The 16,370-nt window shown below is 46.3% G+C and overlaps 1 protein-coding gene across 1 annotated transcript; it reads right to left on the bottom strand.

Moving 5' to 3' along the window:
• Positions 1-2,421: 2,421 nt before the first annotated feature.
• POLR3D (RNA polymerase III subunit D) lies at positions 2,422-9,017 on the bottom strand. The gene is made up of 9 exons (XM_004270643.3): positions 8,876-9,017; positions 8,479-8,648; positions 7,452-7,495; positions 6,689-6,840; positions 6,402-6,526; positions 6,023-6,191; positions 5,425-5,690; positions 4,868-5,020; positions 2,422-4,695 (listed from the first exon to the last, which is right to left on the bottom strand). The coding sequence occupies exons 2-9, from the start codon at positions 8,641-8,643 to the stop codon at positions 4,573-4,575; spliced, it is 1,197 nt and encodes a 398-aa protein (XP_004270691.1). The 5' UTR covers positions 8,644-8,648; positions 8,876-9,017; the 3' UTR covers positions 2,422-4,572.
• Between the last annotated feature and the right edge of the window lie 7,353 nt (positions 9,018-16,370).

Raw genomic sequence — 16,370 nt, forward strand, 5'->3', positions numbered from 1 at the left:
TTATGATGGCTTCGAAGCCCTGCAGGACCTGGGCTGCCCACCCCACCTCTGATACTGTCCCCTCTCTCACAGCATCAGCTCCTAGCTGTCCCCACTGCCTACTGATCCGGCTGCTTCGCTTCAAATATTTTTTCAATGAAGGCTACCCTACTTACTGTGATACTACCACCCATAGACTCCCCTTACCCTTTAAAAGAAAAATTCCCAAGCACTCATCACCTTCTAAATACTCTGTAACTTACTTATACTTATTGTCTGTCTCCCTCACTAGAATGCAAGTTCCACCAGGACAGAGACCTTTCTGTTTTGTCACTGACAAATACTACGCTTGAACTGTACCTAGCACAGAGGGCACTCAGCATGTGGGGGGTTGTCTTCAGGTGTTCCAGGGTGCAACCTTTAGCTCTGTGGTTCCCCAGGCAGTTGAGACTGCGGGCCCTGCCTGATCCCTAGATTGCGGCCGTGCAGTGTGTCCTCATAGCTCGATCCAGGTCCTCCGCCTTCCTGATTCTAGCAGAGGGTGTAGCTCCCCTGGTAAATCAGTTCTCTAGGGTTCTGAATCCTGGAGACTCAACCTATGACTCACTCTTCCAGCTTTCCAATGAGTCTAAAAATACTTATCTTCCTGTATTAAACTTTTTTGCCTAGAGTACCTAGAATGGTTTCTATTTCTCCACTGAATCCTGAAAAGTACACAAGATAAAACCGTTGGGCCAATGATGATCAAGACTGCATTTTTTCCAACTGACTGGGTCTTAAATGTAAATGAGCCAAACAGAAGGAAGTCTAACCTCTGCCTCAGCTTTCAGGAAGTTGGACCAGTGACTGCTCCCATGGAAGGGGACGGAAGAAATGCTTCAGAAGAGCTGAGTCAGAAGTTGGCCGCACAGAGGGGTTCCTAGAATTGGCATTCTATCTCCATTTTTTCAGATGATGCCCTTGAGACCTAAGCCCACTCCAGTTCCGACCCTCCATCAGAACTTCGGCAGCTGAACCACAGTCCAAGAGCAGCTGTCAACATGGCATCTGTCACTATAGCTGTAGCCATCTTAAGAGGGGGATGCCCCAACTGTGGAAGTATCCTGCACTAGGCTGGGGGTGGGATGAATAGGCAATGGACGTCACTGTTTTCACTCTGACTATACCTAGGAAATAAGCCTCTTCCTTTAAAGAGCCAAGTGTGAGTGATCAATTGGACCATGTGGGTAGGTCTGGGAGGATTAAAGGGCGCTGTCTCTGATATTTTCAGCTAGATCAGAAGTATCTGAAGTACAAGAGGCTTACTATTAACATGGAAGAACTGTATTTTTGAGTGAGATGAAATGTGATAAAACAGCATGTTTATATCATTATATGTAACATATACAATTTTGTAGTCTGAAAGAATATGCACTAAGATGTTAAAACTGGTTTATTTAGAATAAAAGGTAATTGAACATTAAAAAAAATTCTACCTAGATATAGTTAGAGTTTAGTACAATAGACAGTATTTTTTAATCACGGTGGCAACTATCATGGACTGTTTATACCTAAGTGCCATTCCTGTTTCTTCCCTACTAACAAAACCCCGTCTCAAAGGCAACAAGACGTCAGTGCCAGGGGACAAACTGGTCCACCCATCCCTCTTTGCCAGTGCCCATCCAAGGGTGGTTATGTGGTCTGCTCTATCAGAGAGACATAGGGGCAAGTCTCTTTGGGCCTCTGAAGGACATTCCTCCCTGATATGAGGAGAATGAGGAGGAAGTTCCTTAACTGCTGTCTACTTTGCTTCCTGCTTTGGCTCTGGACACTGTCATTTGAAGAAATGATGCTGAGTTGTTACAGCCACTTTGTAACACCAAGGATGGCAGAACAAATGCATCCAAGAAAACCTTGATGTTTTGGCTGCCACCCAACTCTGGAACCATCTATCTCCAGACTGCCCGTTACATGAGATAATTAAACATTCTTATTGATTACGTCACTGTCAGTCTAGTTTTCTGTTACTTGTGCTGATCACGTCCTGACAGAAGCACTTTTCTGTCTGGCAGGAAATAAATGCTTTATGTCCACTGTAATTTCAAAGCAACCCTATTAAAAAGCTACTATTATCTCATTTTTACAGAAAATGTATAAAACTGAGCTTAGGGAGGATAAATGATTTTCCCCAATGTTATACTGGTGGAGTTAGATTCAAACCCCACCCTGACTCTAAGGCCCACACTCTGTCACTTAATCATGTAATTAAGAAATGAACAAGCCTACAGCCTGCTTTCGGCATCTTAACAAAATGCGTACACACAGATGCAGGTAGTAATAAATTTGCATCCATTTGCACTCATACATGAATTTGGCTTTGGGCTTTTTACTCCTGTCATTTGCATTTATTTGTTGGTAGAAATGTATGCTTTGGAGGCTTGGCCAAGAAAGCAGACTTGCCTCGTCTTTTTGCCACACTTTTATTGACGATGTTCAATCTGTGTATCAGGAATGTAGAGACAGATCGTGGGGACTGTGACGCAGGGTCATAACGGTCTATCCCCAAGATACTTGAAATGGCAAAGTGGTGAACGTTAAAGTGGTACACACTCTTCCTCAAGCTTCCATGGAGGAGTCAAAGAACTCAAGACTGCAAAACACCAAACATCTAACGAGGCAGGGCCTTTGAGCTAGCCGGGAAAAGCAGAAGAGTGTTTTTGAACCAAAGTAACCAAGAGAAAGAGAGGATTACAATGGAGACTCACTGGCAGTTCATTAGCTGTGGAAAAGGAGAAGCAGCAAACACTGAAGCCCAGAGAACAAAAAAGGAGTTGGTTCATCAAAGCTCAGCATTAGACCAAACAGGACTTCATGGCACACATCTCCAAGACCCTTTCTGCTCACCTGTCCTCTACAGTGAGAACAGAGACCAGAACAGTACATCCAACAGAGCTCACGTGAGCTCTTAGCTACAGAAGGGGCGATGTGGGGACTACACAGTCAATCCTGCCTCCTAGCTGCTGGCTAGGCAGCTTGAGGGGCTCGGTGGAGAAGCCCCAGTGGTGATGAATGAAAAATAGGCTCAAGGAACAGAAGGCGAGACTAAAGAAAGGCATATCCTTCCAAAACCTCTTGGGCCACCTAAGTTAAGAGGAGTCTGTGTGGTTCACACCTGTTCCAGAGGTGGTCTGCTAAGCTCACAGCAACGGGAGCTGAGTTGCCGGTGTCTAATGACCACGAACACTGCAACAGGAGGCCTTCCCCAACCTCCGAGGTGCCTCCCCGACCCTGCCCTGCAGACAAGGGACGAGGAAAGAGAAGCTGCTCCTTAGGGACCACACACTGGAAGGGTCAAGAGTGTGGTGAGCTGCTGAAAGGAACAAGACCACAGACCAATGAACTACAAGGCCAGCGCGGCCAGTGGCAGTGGAATCCAAGTTGATGCCAGGACAGGAGACAGAGGTGGGTCTCTCAAATTCAAAGTGAGGCCATTATTCAATAAATCTTCTACTTACTATCTCAGCCAGGGTTGTTTTGCAGCAGTATTTGACTTGGTGTGGTGATAATTCTCCAGGAGTGGTCACAGGTTTCTTCTGAGAAATAGTGGAAGCAGCTACTCTTCCAGTAGCTGCTACTGGAAGAGTAGCAGCTACTTACTGCAGGAGTGAGGGTGGAGGGAGTCCTGGGACCACCATGTCACTCGAAGGCATCTGCAGGGCACTGGGAGGAGTGAGTCTCTGACTCTGTCACTTCTGATGGCACCTACAGCTAGGGCCTCACAGCAATGGACAGGAAGCACTTGCCTAAGAGTGCTTGGGAAAAAAAGGGCATAGAAGGGCCCAAACCCAAACCTTCAGAGCATCAGGCTGGGGGGATAGGACACGGAGTTAAGAATGTGGGATAAAGCAGCTCCATTCACTTTATCTGAGATTCTCAGAATCTCTCTTTTGTTTGAAAATAGATTCAGTCGAAGGGAAGCTAAACTAACATTTATTGAGCGCCTACTGTGTATGTCTGGCCTTGTGCAAGTTTTCATCGACAATATTCTACTGCATCCTCATGCCAACCCTGTGAGGTAGGTATCGTCCTCATTTTTGTCAGATGAGGAATATGAGGCTCAGAAACGTTAGGTAGTTTGTCAATCACACAACTAGTAATGGGCAGAGCTGGGGCTGAGTCTCAGACTCGAGAAGTCCCTGCTCTCTCTCTGGTGCCGCCTGTTGGGAGGAAGGCGGGAGCAGCAGCAGCAGCTGTCCTTACACTTCCTACCCTGAGAACAAAGACGTCACCTAGAGAAGGAGCCTGTCCCTTCCCAGACCGTGCCGCCTCTCCACCTGGGGAGGGTGCAGTCAGTTGAAGAGGTAAGCCATAAATATAAAAATAAATAGCAGGGACAAGCCCCCCAGCAGTGAGGGTGTGCAGTTTCCGTGCTGCGGGAAGGTCACTGCGCCGTTCACAGCTGCTGCGGGAAGGAGCCATGTGGGGAAAACTGGGACGATGGCTGGAGTGGGTGGGCTAAACAGGCGCCTTCTGGGTTGAACAGATTTGAGAACAAAACGTCTGGAGCAGGCAGCAGCCGTGGACACAATCACCGCCATCCTCCATCTGCTCCTTTTACCGGTGTTTGTGATCCAACAGGGATTCAAAATTGGGAGAACATACAAGTTTGTGCTTTACGTGTCCCAGGACCGTCATGTCACCCGTCCTACTGTCTCCAAGGCCCACGGACACCAGCTCCTGCCAATGAAGAGAGACAGAGATGAGAACCAAAACCGCATAGCCTATCACTCGCTCAGTCCTGTGATTTCAACGCGATAATCCCAAGAACCCTTCCTCCATATTCAGCACCGAGTCCTCAACGCTCCTCAATGTCTCGAAGAGCCTCCGTCCCAACCCAGCAGGCTCTCACCTGCAGGAAAGAGCAGGTGGTCCCCATCGTCACGTCCAGAGTCACCTTGCCCAGGAGGAGCTGCACCTTCCCCGACCTGCGGATGAGCAGCTTGCCGACCTGACCCTCTGTCAGGTCGGCCAGGGTACAAGCATTCTCTGCCAGCCTGGCTTCCTGCGAAGACAACGAGGGGATGGACACTGGGTAAGGAGCCGTTCCCTCCATCCTTTAGCTCCCCAGACAGGGCCTTTTCCTGAGGCTGCCCGACACTGGTCAGAAAACAGAACAAAACCCAAACCACAGCAAACATAAATAAACGGACAAAATATCAGTAACTGATAAAGCTGGGTGATGGTATATGAGAGTCTATGTACACATTCAAAATATCTCACTGTGAAACACACACATACAACCGGCATTGAAGTACAAAGCCCCAAGGCCCTCGCGGGCAGAAAGAACAAATGCACATTATTCTCGCACTTCAGCGTGGGCGGGTGGCACACCTTTGCTTCCCCCTGCAGGTGGCTCTTTCCCCTCCTGGTCCCCTGCATCTTCACAGAACTCAATCGTGAACGTACCCGGTCTTTCTCCTGCTTTATAACCACCACCTGTCCGTCCTCGCTCTGCACCTCTGTCTTGATAGGCTTGACGTCCTGAGTGGGCGGCTGGCCAGGGAGTGAGTCTGGCAGCTGCAGGAACAGCAGCTCTTCCTCCTGCGTGAGGCTCAGCTCCCTGAGCAGCTCTGCCACAGATACGTCCTTCGGGAGGCCCGGGGTCTTCCTGGCTGCTCTGGAGGAAGCCTTCATCTTGGCCTCCTCTTCCTCATCTCGTGGCTCCTCTTTCACTGCCCGAGATAACAGAATTGGAAGGGCTATCAGTGGCTAGCCCCTATGCCATCTCACTGCACCCATCCCTTCGGCCTGGTCTGCTCCACTGTCACTCAGTCAGGAAGCTGCAAGGAAACTCTGCTTTGAAAGAGGGATCCAGGAGCTGTGTGACTTATTTAAAAAGGAGTATCGCAGGCTGGGCCCACCGATCCCCGTCAGCGTGAACCCTCTGAGCGTGCTCAGGTCCTGTGGGGTGGGAGAGGACCGGCCTGGCAGCAGCAGTCTGGGAAACTCGCTCTTGGGGGACAGCTGGAGAAAAGGAGACAAGACGTTAACTGACACAGAGTACCTTTCACAGCAGGCACGTCCACCTCCATGTCCTCTTCCTTGGGGCCAGCCAGCCAAGATTTAACATCTGGTTCTTCATTCTCTTCCTTAAAAAGCCAGCCCGAGTGAGCCAGCGGCAGCTGCACAGGCATATTTCGAGTGTCATTCCTCAGCCCAGGGTCATCGATGAACTGCCAAAGAAGAGTCGGGGGTCACGTGGCGGGGCCAGCACACACAAATACCTGGGAGTGCAGTCCACCTTAGTCCTTTTCTAATCGAAGATTCCCGCCGCTCACCAGGCTTCCGGGACATCAGAGAGCTCTGCTTCCCCCGACTTGGTTCCCCTGAAGCGCTTTTCATCACACAAAGAAGCCCCATCCCCCCAGCCTGCTGGTACCTACATCATCCTTCTCCAGCATACGCAGAATCTGTTTTGTTTCTTCATCTGTCTCCCTCTTCTCCTTTTTGATGTTGATGATGTGAGAGGGCCCCATGTCCGACACATCCACCGTCTTATCCCAGTTCCCTGTGGGAAACCACCCAGTTCACCAGGAGTAAGGAAGGGGCCAACAGCAAGGAACACTAACTGGATGCAAGCAGGGGAATGCCACCGCCCTTGCCCTTCTCGTGAGCAGTCTGAACTGAAATCCACCAATTCCTTCCTCCCGGAGCCCCGGCAGCTTTGTACCCTTTTTCTTCATCATTTCAGCTGGGCCCTGCTCAAAGATAGAGTGGGACTGAATCACTTCTGGGCGCCCCCGGCCCCGTCCATGGCCCTCTCGCTGTCGGTCTCTATCCCTATCACGCTTCTCCTTCTTGACAGTTACTTCTTCCTTGGGCCTGGAAAAGACACTGGATTAAGCGAAACCACTCACTTCCCCTGCCTCTGAGAACTGGTCTTACTCTCCCATACACTCCGCTCCACATGAGCCAACAACTACATCATGAGAAGCAGAACACCCAATCTTAAGTCTAGCACCTTTTTCACTTCCTTGCTGAAGCAGAGTCCTTTCAGTTTACTGTACTTTACCTTTTTGTTTGAGAGTGTATGTTAGAACTATAACTCAAAAGTTGAATTATAGAGACTGCCCCAAAATGTGGATTTTTTGGTATTGACTGAAAGTAGGAAAGCTGCATTGCAAAAGAACTTAAGAGAAAACCTGATACATCTTTGCCCAAACTACTGGCTCTCAACTCTGGCTATAAGAGATAATCACTCTGTTTCATTGCAAACAAGTTAAACCACTATTTTAGGGATGGACTCCCAGGCATCCGTATTTTTTAAAGCTTGCACGCTAGAATCACCTGGGAGCCAGGGTTGAAAATCACTACTGAAAAGAATTAAATCTACAAATTTAAATTTCTGAGCCACATACTTAGTTATTTCCCCAAAGGCCCAAATTCAGAACAAGTAAATAAGGGGCAAGTATTCAGAAGGCCTAGCTACTTACTCTTCCTTGACCTTCCGACTGATGATATTTGGGGTGAAGGTTTTCTGAAAGTAAAATACAGGAGTCACTGATTTGGTAAATTCTGATCCCAAAGTACAGGGGAAAATAAAAACTTCCAAAGGGGCAACTTCTGTGGACAAAGACCAACATGGCTCTCTTCTGCACATTCCACACTGTTGTCAAAGACTTACAGAAAGGGACATGTGTTTGAAAAGGAGGAATGTCATGTCATGGTGACAGTAGAGTTACACATAGAAGAAAAGGGGCATCAAAAAACATTTAAATAGCAGCCTCAGCTTCTGACCCCTGAAAGGAGAGCCCTCAGGACTTCTAATAGCAAAACAATTTACCTAACCTCACCCCTTGTCTTCAAACTGCTATAGAGACCAGACAGTATCATAGGGAACGAGCTCTAGCAGCAAGGCTCAAGTAGGGAAGACAGATCTGCCAGCACTCACAAACAGAGGATCGGGTTAGACTGCCACCAGAATTTCCAAAGGTAAACTTTGGTCTTCAAAAACTGGCTGCTTTTATGCTGTCATCCTCCCCATCTTCTTTAAGGGCTACCCTTTACATCTACAGTCATAAACATAACAGGAAAGGACTCAGAGCCTCTGATACCATGTCTAAGAATCATAATACTTTGGATCAGAAGTTTGCACACTGGGATCCAGGTCAAATTCAGAACTCTCTTAAATTGAAGGCAAAGTTTATGCCTGCGTGGCTTTCGTGGGTTTGTTAAAGGTAACCAAGACACACACAAAAACGAAATAAACACTGCTCAAGTTGCTTTTGAGCTAATCAGGATTCTCTGCTCTTCAGTCATCTCTGAGAGCCATGTCAATATTTTGTACCCAGTGTCTTGATTTGAAGGTAGGGTAGGCTCCCCAGAAATTGTCGGCGTAAGTCTGAGGACAAGATTCCTGAGGCCCAACACCACGCAAGGCCCTCCAGGAACACCAGTCAAACCCCCAGGTGCCTGGAATTCAGGGTAGTTGGGTTTCTTTAGAAAAGTGCCGTCGGGTACCTTCTTGACTCCCCCGAGGGTGAGATCCCTGGAGCGGATGGAGGGAAGGCGGCCCGGGGTGAGGGAAGGCGCCGGCCTCCGCCCGATAAGCCCCCGCGCCCCAGAAAGGAGGGGTCGGGGCCCTCCTGGAGCACTGGGCTCGCCCGCGGCGTCTCCTTCTGACATGGTGCCTGGGAGAGAAGGAGGAAAGGGGTAACGAAGTCACTCGAGGGGGAGGACACGCGGACCCTGGGCGAAACCCCACCCACGTGGCCTCCCGCCCCCCGTCAGGGCGTCCCTCCCGCAGCGTCTCAGCTCCTCCCCCTCCCACGTGGAGAGACTCCCCGGACCACCGCGGCCAGACCCCTTGGCTCGCCGTCTCCCCAGGCTCCCGACCAGGCACGAGGCAACGACGCACCTCAGCGCACCCAGGCTGCAGCTCCGCACCACGCACGTCCCGACTTCACCTCCGAGGCGACCCGCGGTCGGCCCCGGGCCTCGGCGCCGGGCGGAAGTCTGCGTGGCACGGCGCGGGCGCCGCCATCTTGTCGCGGGGCGGAAGTGAGGTCGGTGGGCGGGGCCGAGCCACAGTATTTATCCGGCGGCGCCTAGCTCCCCTCCGCCTTCTCTTCCCGGTTCTTCCCGGAGTCGGGAAAAGCTGGGTTGAGAGGGCGAAAAAGGAAGCGGGGAATGGTCTAGGTCACGCCACGCTGCAGCGCTCGGGGGGTCTTGGCCGGCGGCGTGAGGTGGGGGCGCCAGCTCAGGGGCTGGGGGCCGGGTGGCCGCCTGGACGCAACGTGGGAGTTCGCCGCTGCGGAGCCTTGGGGTCGAAGCTTGGGTTGGGGCGGGGGACGCGGGGGAGAGAGCGAGACCCCGACTCAGAGTCAGGGAGCTCTGGGCTGGGCCGGGCCGAGCCTCGACTGCCAGCTCGCTGGTGACCTTGGAGTGGTCACTGCACCTCTGGGCTGCATCCTCGCCCTTGTTCGGGGGTCCTTTCCCAGGACTCCTGGTGGGATCCTGGGGTTGGGCTGTGGGCATAGCGCTGGAGCAGCTGCAGCGGATGAATCGGGTGCCTAATGGCACCTGCCCTGGACTCGTGACTGTGGGCCCTTGTATGCACTCTTGTTCCCACCCTGGAACCTGAAAAACGAAGTTTGTTCTGTTGGTTCTGAGGGACAGATTTAAAGAACTTTTATCGTGACTCCGACATTTGTAATTTAACATAAAAAAATGTCCTTTACTGTCGTTCCCTCCACCCCCAAACCATGTAAAAACCATGTAACTTTACAGATAGCTTGAGGGAAGGAAAACATTTGTTAGAATTTCACATAGACTAACTATTAAAACTTCTGTAATATATTACAATCCCCCTCACAGAGATTTCACATTGTACCACAGTTTTGAATCCTCCCTTTTCAAATAACGTTGCTTTGTTGTTGCATCAAACGACTGCATAATTCTTGGGTGGCTATGCCACGATTTGTCTGTGTTCCTGTTTGGACACTTAAATTGTTTCTTTTCCCTATTGTAAATACCACTGTAGTGAACATCTGGTGCCTTTAAAGTTTTTTCTTCTGGATAATATTCCTAGAACAAATTTCCAGACTTCTGATAACTGGCCAAAAGAAGACGCACTTTATTTTTTTAAGTAAAATTTATTTTGAGATAATAGTAGATACACGTGCAGTTGTAAGAAATAATTCGGAGATCCCAAGTACCTTTTACATAGGTTCCCCAATAGTATCATATTGTAAAACTATAGTACACTATCACAACCAGAATATCTACATTGGTAGGAAAAATACAAGACATTTCCATTACGACAAGGATCCTCTAGTGCCCTTTTACAGCCACACTTCCCTCCCTCCCACACATCCCTGGCAGCTGCTAATCTGTTCTCTATCTTATACTTTTGTTATTTCCAGAGTGGAAATCATTCAAAGATGGAATAATACAATATGTGACTTCTTGGGATTGCTTTGTTCACTCAGCATAATTCCCTGGAGATTATCCAAGTTGTTGCATGTATCATGCACGTATAACTAGTTCATTCCTTTTTATTGCTGAATATCCATGGTTTGTTTAACTATTCATCCTTTGAAGAACATCTGGGTTGTTTTCAGTTTGGGGCTATCACAAATAAAGCTGCTATGAACATGTTCATCCATTTTGCTGAATTGCTTTCAAAGGGTTGTGTTGATATGCATCACCAGTAAGAAAACGTATACATAAATGTATGTCATATATAAGAATATATATAACATTTTGCCACATTGTTTTGAGTATTGGCTCTTAAAATTTTTTTAATTGTTGTCAATTTAATAATATATTAATATTGTGTTGGTTTCTAAACCAGACTTTTTTCAACTTCTTTTCTCCATATTGGTTTTATATAACTAAACCTAAACAAAGGAAAACTCTTCCTGTCCCTTACAGAGCTACGCATAGCAGCTCTTAGCTTCTGACTGGGGCACTAGATAAAACTGCTTTGATTTCATTCTCTGGGCTTTGAGGTCCAGCAGCTTTCTAGCAGCTCCTAGGTTTTTGTTTTATTTTGTTTTTTACAAAGATACTTATTCATTGTAGAAAATTTGGAAATTTTTAAAAAGCATCCATATATAGAGAGAGAGAAAGAGAGAGAGAGAGAGACACATATACATAATGGAATACTACTCATCCATAAAAAAGAATGAAAATTTGTCATTTGCAGCAACATAGACGGACTTGGAGGGCATTATTGCTAAGTGAAATAAGTAAGATGGAGAAAGATAAATACCGTATGACATCACTTATATGTGGAATCTAAAAAACACAACAAACTGGTGAACGTAACAAAAAGGAAGAAGATTCACATATATAGAGAACAAACTAGTGGTTACCAGTGGGAAGAGGGAAGTGGGGAATGGTCAATCTGGGAGTAGGGGTACAGCAGTAGGTACAAACTATTAGGTGTAAAATAAGCCACAAGGATATCTTGTACAACAATGGGAATACAGCCAATGTTTTATAATAACTGTAAATGGAGTATAATAACTATAAATGAAGTATAACAACTCAACATCAAAAAAAGCAAACAACCCAATTAAAAAATGGACAGAAGAACTGAAGAGACATTTTTCCAAAGAAGAAATGCAGATGGCCAACAGGCACATGAAAAGATGCTCAAAACTACTAATTATGAAAGATGCAAATCAAAACCACAATGAGATATCACCTCACACCTGTCAGAATGGCTATTATCAAAGTCTACAAATAACAAATGTTGGCGAGGATGTGGAGAAAAGGGAACATTTGTACACTGTTCTTGGGAAAGTAAATTGTTGCAGCCACTGTGGAAAACAGTATGGAGGTTTCTTAAAAAACTAAAATTAGAACTACCAGATGACCCAGCAATTCCACTCCTGGGTATATATCTGAAAAAAAAAAAAACACTAATTGAAAAGATAGGTGCACCCCAATGTTCATAGTAGCATTATTTACAATTGCCAAGACAAGGAAACAAACTAAGTGTCCATCAAGAGATGAATGGATAAAAAAGATGTGGTATATATACACAATGGAATACTACTCAGCCATAAAGAAGAATGAAAATTTGCCATTTGCAGCAACATGGGTGGACTTGGAGGGCATTGTGCTAAGTGAAATAAGTCAGCCAGAGAAAGACAAATACTGTGTGGTATCACCTATATGTGGAATCTAAAAAATACAGCAAGCTAGTGAATATAACAAAAAAGGAGCAGATTCACATATATAAAGAACAAACTAGTGGTTACCAGTGGGGGTGGGGGAGGGACAATATAGAGGTGTGGCAGTGGGAGGTACAAACTATTGGGTGTAAGATAGGCTCAAGGATGTATTGTACAGCACGGGGAATGTAGCCAATATTTTGTACTAATTGTAAATGGAAAGTAACCTTTAAAAATTATATCAAAGTTAAAAATGGAAACATTTTATATATGGTTCTATAATCTGCTTTTTTCTCTTAATATACTATAAACATTTCTGAGTTATTAAATATTCTAAATTATGGTTTTTAAAATTTATTTATTTTTGGCTGTGTTGGGTCTTTGTTGCTGGGCGCAGGCTTTCTCTAATTGCAAGTGGAGGCTACTCTTCGTTGAGGCACGCAGGCTTCTCATTGCGGTGTCTTCTTTTGTTGCGGAGCACGGGCTCTAGGCACGCAGGCTTCAGTAGTTGTGGCTCCCAGGCTCTAGAGCACAGGCTCAGTAGTTGTGGTGCACAGGCTTAGTTGTTCCACGGCATGTGGGATCTTACTGGACCAGGGCTCGAACCCATGTCCCCTGCATTGGCAGGCGGATTCTTAACCACTGTGCCACCAGGGAAGCCCTAAATTATGGTTTTTAATGGCTAAATATTATTCCAAATTGTTGTCTTACATCATACTTTACTTAACCAGTTTCCTTACTGCAGTGCTTCTTGGATTTCCGCAGCACTTTTCAGGCTGAAAGGACAAGAGGAAAGAATACTTAAGCCTTCTACCTTTTACATTTTGGGGTTTACTTCCTAACAACAATTATTATCATTTCCCATTAAGAGTACTCTCCAGGGCTTCCCTGGTGGCACAGTGGTTGAGAGTCCGCCTGCCGATGCAGGGGACACGGGTTCGTGCCCCGGTCCGGGAAGATCCCATATGCCGAGGAGCGGCTGGGCCCGTGAGCCATGGTCGCTGAGCCTGCACGTCTGGAGCCTGTGCTCCGCAACGGGAGAGGCCACAACAGTGAGAGGCCCGCGTACGGCAAAAAAAAAAAAAAAAAAAAAAAAAGACTTCGCCTTCCAGTGTCGGGGCTGCAGGTTCAATCCCTGGTCGGGGAGGTAAGAATCCACATGCCTTGCGGTCAAAACACCAAAACATAAAACAGAAGCAATATTGTAAGAAATTCAATAAAGACTTTAAAAATGGTCCACATCCAAAAAAAAAAAAAATCTTGAAAAAAGAAAAAAGAAAAATAAGGGTGGATTGTTTCCAGGTGGATTGTAACTGTAATTTAACTTTGGCACCATTGATGTAAAAGCCATCTTTGCCTTGCATTTTCCTATGTCTTCTCTATAGGTTCTTTCCTATGCAACTCTCTAAATAAGTGTGGAGGGAAGCCTTTCCAGCCTGGCAGGAGTTCACGTATTCAGTATGTGTTGTATCTTGCCATGCTGTGCCCAGGGGTATTCCATAGTTCCTATGCTATGCTGGTCCACTTCAGGTATAGTTTAGTGACTATTCCAGTACCTTCATTCTATCTGATTAGTCCTTCCCCTTCTCATTTCACTTGTGATTCTTTCTTCATTGTTCTTGATCTTCCCTTGAAATTTCTTCTGCCCCTCCAACGTTTCATTAGTGTCTCTTCTAATAGCTTTTCAGAGTCCTTAAATATAATTCGGTATTTTTCCATGTCTTAAAGTTGTTACATATTTAAGTTTAAAAAAGCTAAAAAAACATTATATTCTTTAGTTGAATGAATACTCAGGAATGTGTCCAGATTTTAGAATTAATGTTCTTTAGTAAATTTGAAATAGGTGACTGGTGAGGGTTGTAGGAGGTCTAAACATAATTTTGAACAGATAAATAAGCACTGAGAAATCCACACAGTTCTCATAAACAGTCACTGCCCTCTCCTGTCATTGTCGACACTTGTAAATGAACAAGGTGGTTTTTATAGGCTGTCTGGATGTGTCTGCATTCATTGGCCCCTGAGATCTCCACACGTAGTTCAACCCTGGGGAAACAGACGTAAACATTTTGAGTCTAAAAAGTGCATGAGCAATGTTAAGACTGTAGATTTTTTTCACTTACAGACTCATTCTCTGTTACCTCAGACTCTATATTTGCTCTGTGCCCTTCTACCACGAAGAACCCAGCCTTTGTACTCAGACGTGATTTGACTCTAGCTTGACTCCTTATGGATCGAGTCTCATTTCCCACTATCCGCCTTTGAAAATGGGGTTGATAGATCCACCCCTCGAGGTCGTTGTAAGAATCGCATGCCTAGCACTGTGTCTTGGTGCTTAATAGACGCTTTTGTTATAATTGTAATCATAGCTTAGATATAATATTTAACATGGCAACTTCCAAGCATGCACAAAAGTGGAGACCATAGCTTATTGAATCTCAAAGTGCCTGGCTTCAATAATTATCCACCCATGCTGATCTTTCATATACACACCCCATGTCCCCCCGAGATTATCTTGAAACAAATCACAGATATGATGTTATTCATCCATAAATATTAGAATGTGTATCGCTGAAGGATATTCTCTTAAAAGAACTTAAAAGAACTAAAACATTATCAGAACTAATAATTCCTAAATATTATCAAAGATCCAGTTAGTATTCAAATTTTAACTGCTGTGAAATCAGTATCCAGATAAGGTCCCTTTATATTTATTATACCTCGTAATATTTTGCTGGAAAAAATAATTAAAGCGTGGGAAGAGATTTTGCTGCAAGAATGTCCCTTGCAGTGTTGTTTAGAATGGAGAAAAAGTAAACTAAGTTAATCAGAGGAGATGGGAATTGGCTCCAAAGAAATAGAACGTATTTAAATTTAAAACAATACTGTAGGGAATTCCCTGGTGGTCCAGTGGTTAGGACTTGGTGCTTTCACTACCGTAGGCCCAGGTTCAATCCCTGGTCAGGGAACTAAGAGCGGTGTGGCCAAAAAACAAAAACACAACTGTAGAAAGACTATGTAATGAACAGAAAAAGTATTGGTAAGTAAAAGAAGCAGGTTATAAAACAGTATTTATACTTTCTATTTTTGCTAATAAAGTATATATCATATACATCTATTTCTGAATGGTGAGGAAACCAGCAATTTTAATTCTCTCAAATTTTAGAATTAATTCTTCTCGTCTTTCTACAATGATCACGTATGGCTTGTGTAATAAAAAGTTATTTAGGGCTTCCCTGGTGGCGCAGTGGTTGAGAGTCCACCTGCCGACGCAGGGGACGTGGGTTCGTGCCCCGGTCCGGGAAGATCCCACATGCCGCGAAGCGGCTAGGACCGTGAACCATGGCCGCTGAGCCTGCGTGTCCGGAGCCTGTGCTCCGCAACGGGAGAGGCCACAACAGTGAGAGGCCCGCGTACCGCAAAAAAAAAAAAAAGTTATTTAAAAAAAAAAATGCAGCCAAAGTGCATCTTGGCAGTTGTTTGGTTTCATCCGGAGTTAGTTATATTTGGCTCATCATGCTTTCTTCTTACCATGTGTTTTCTCATGTGATCTGCAGAGAAGTCCTCTGAGGCAAGAGGAGGCAGGAGCTCTGAGAGGGTTTGCGTCTTCACTTGACACTAGCGCCCAGCTCCACGAAAGTGCATTCAGATAGCGACTGTTCTCTGCTTGGGACACATGATCTCATGCGGTCTGTGTGCCATCCTGTGAAGGTCGGAGGTGGGGGTGTGCTGAGACTAGCCTTCCTTTACAGATGGGGAAACTGAGTTGCTGTCCTCAGGTGGGTTGTAGGGCCAGGTGTCGGTCCAGATGTCTGATGCTGGCCATGACCATGAGATGACACGGTGCATCTCTTTGGAGTTTCAACTTCTCAGTGTAGGTGTGTGAGGAGCGGGATCTACTCATGTTTGGCCAAGGGAGGGCTTAACCCTGCCTCGGTGTAACACCCCACACCGCATTGTGAGGTTCAGGATCTGACCAAACTTGCCCGGGTTCTCCATGCCCATTTAGGGTAGGATTGGCTTCTGCTGTCTTTGCTTTCTGTGAACTGTTCACTTTCTGTCCACTGTCACCTCCTCTAACCTTTGCTGCCGATATCTGCAGCCTCTGAGTCCCTCTCAGGGAGTGTCCCTACACTCAGCTCAGGCCTCCTCCGGCTCTCTGAGGCCCTCACCCAGGGCCTGCCTGCTGTGTCTGCTGTGTCTGCACCAAGACCTCCCCACCTTCCACCA

The sequence above is a fragment of the Orcinus orca genome, chromosome 6 (genome assembly GCF_937001465.1).
Source record: "Orcinus orca chromosome 6, mOrcOrc1.1, whole genome shotgun sequence".
NCBI classification, from domain to species: domain Eukaryota; kingdom Metazoa; phylum Chordata; class Mammalia; order Artiodactyla; family Delphinidae; genus Orcinus; species Orcinus orca.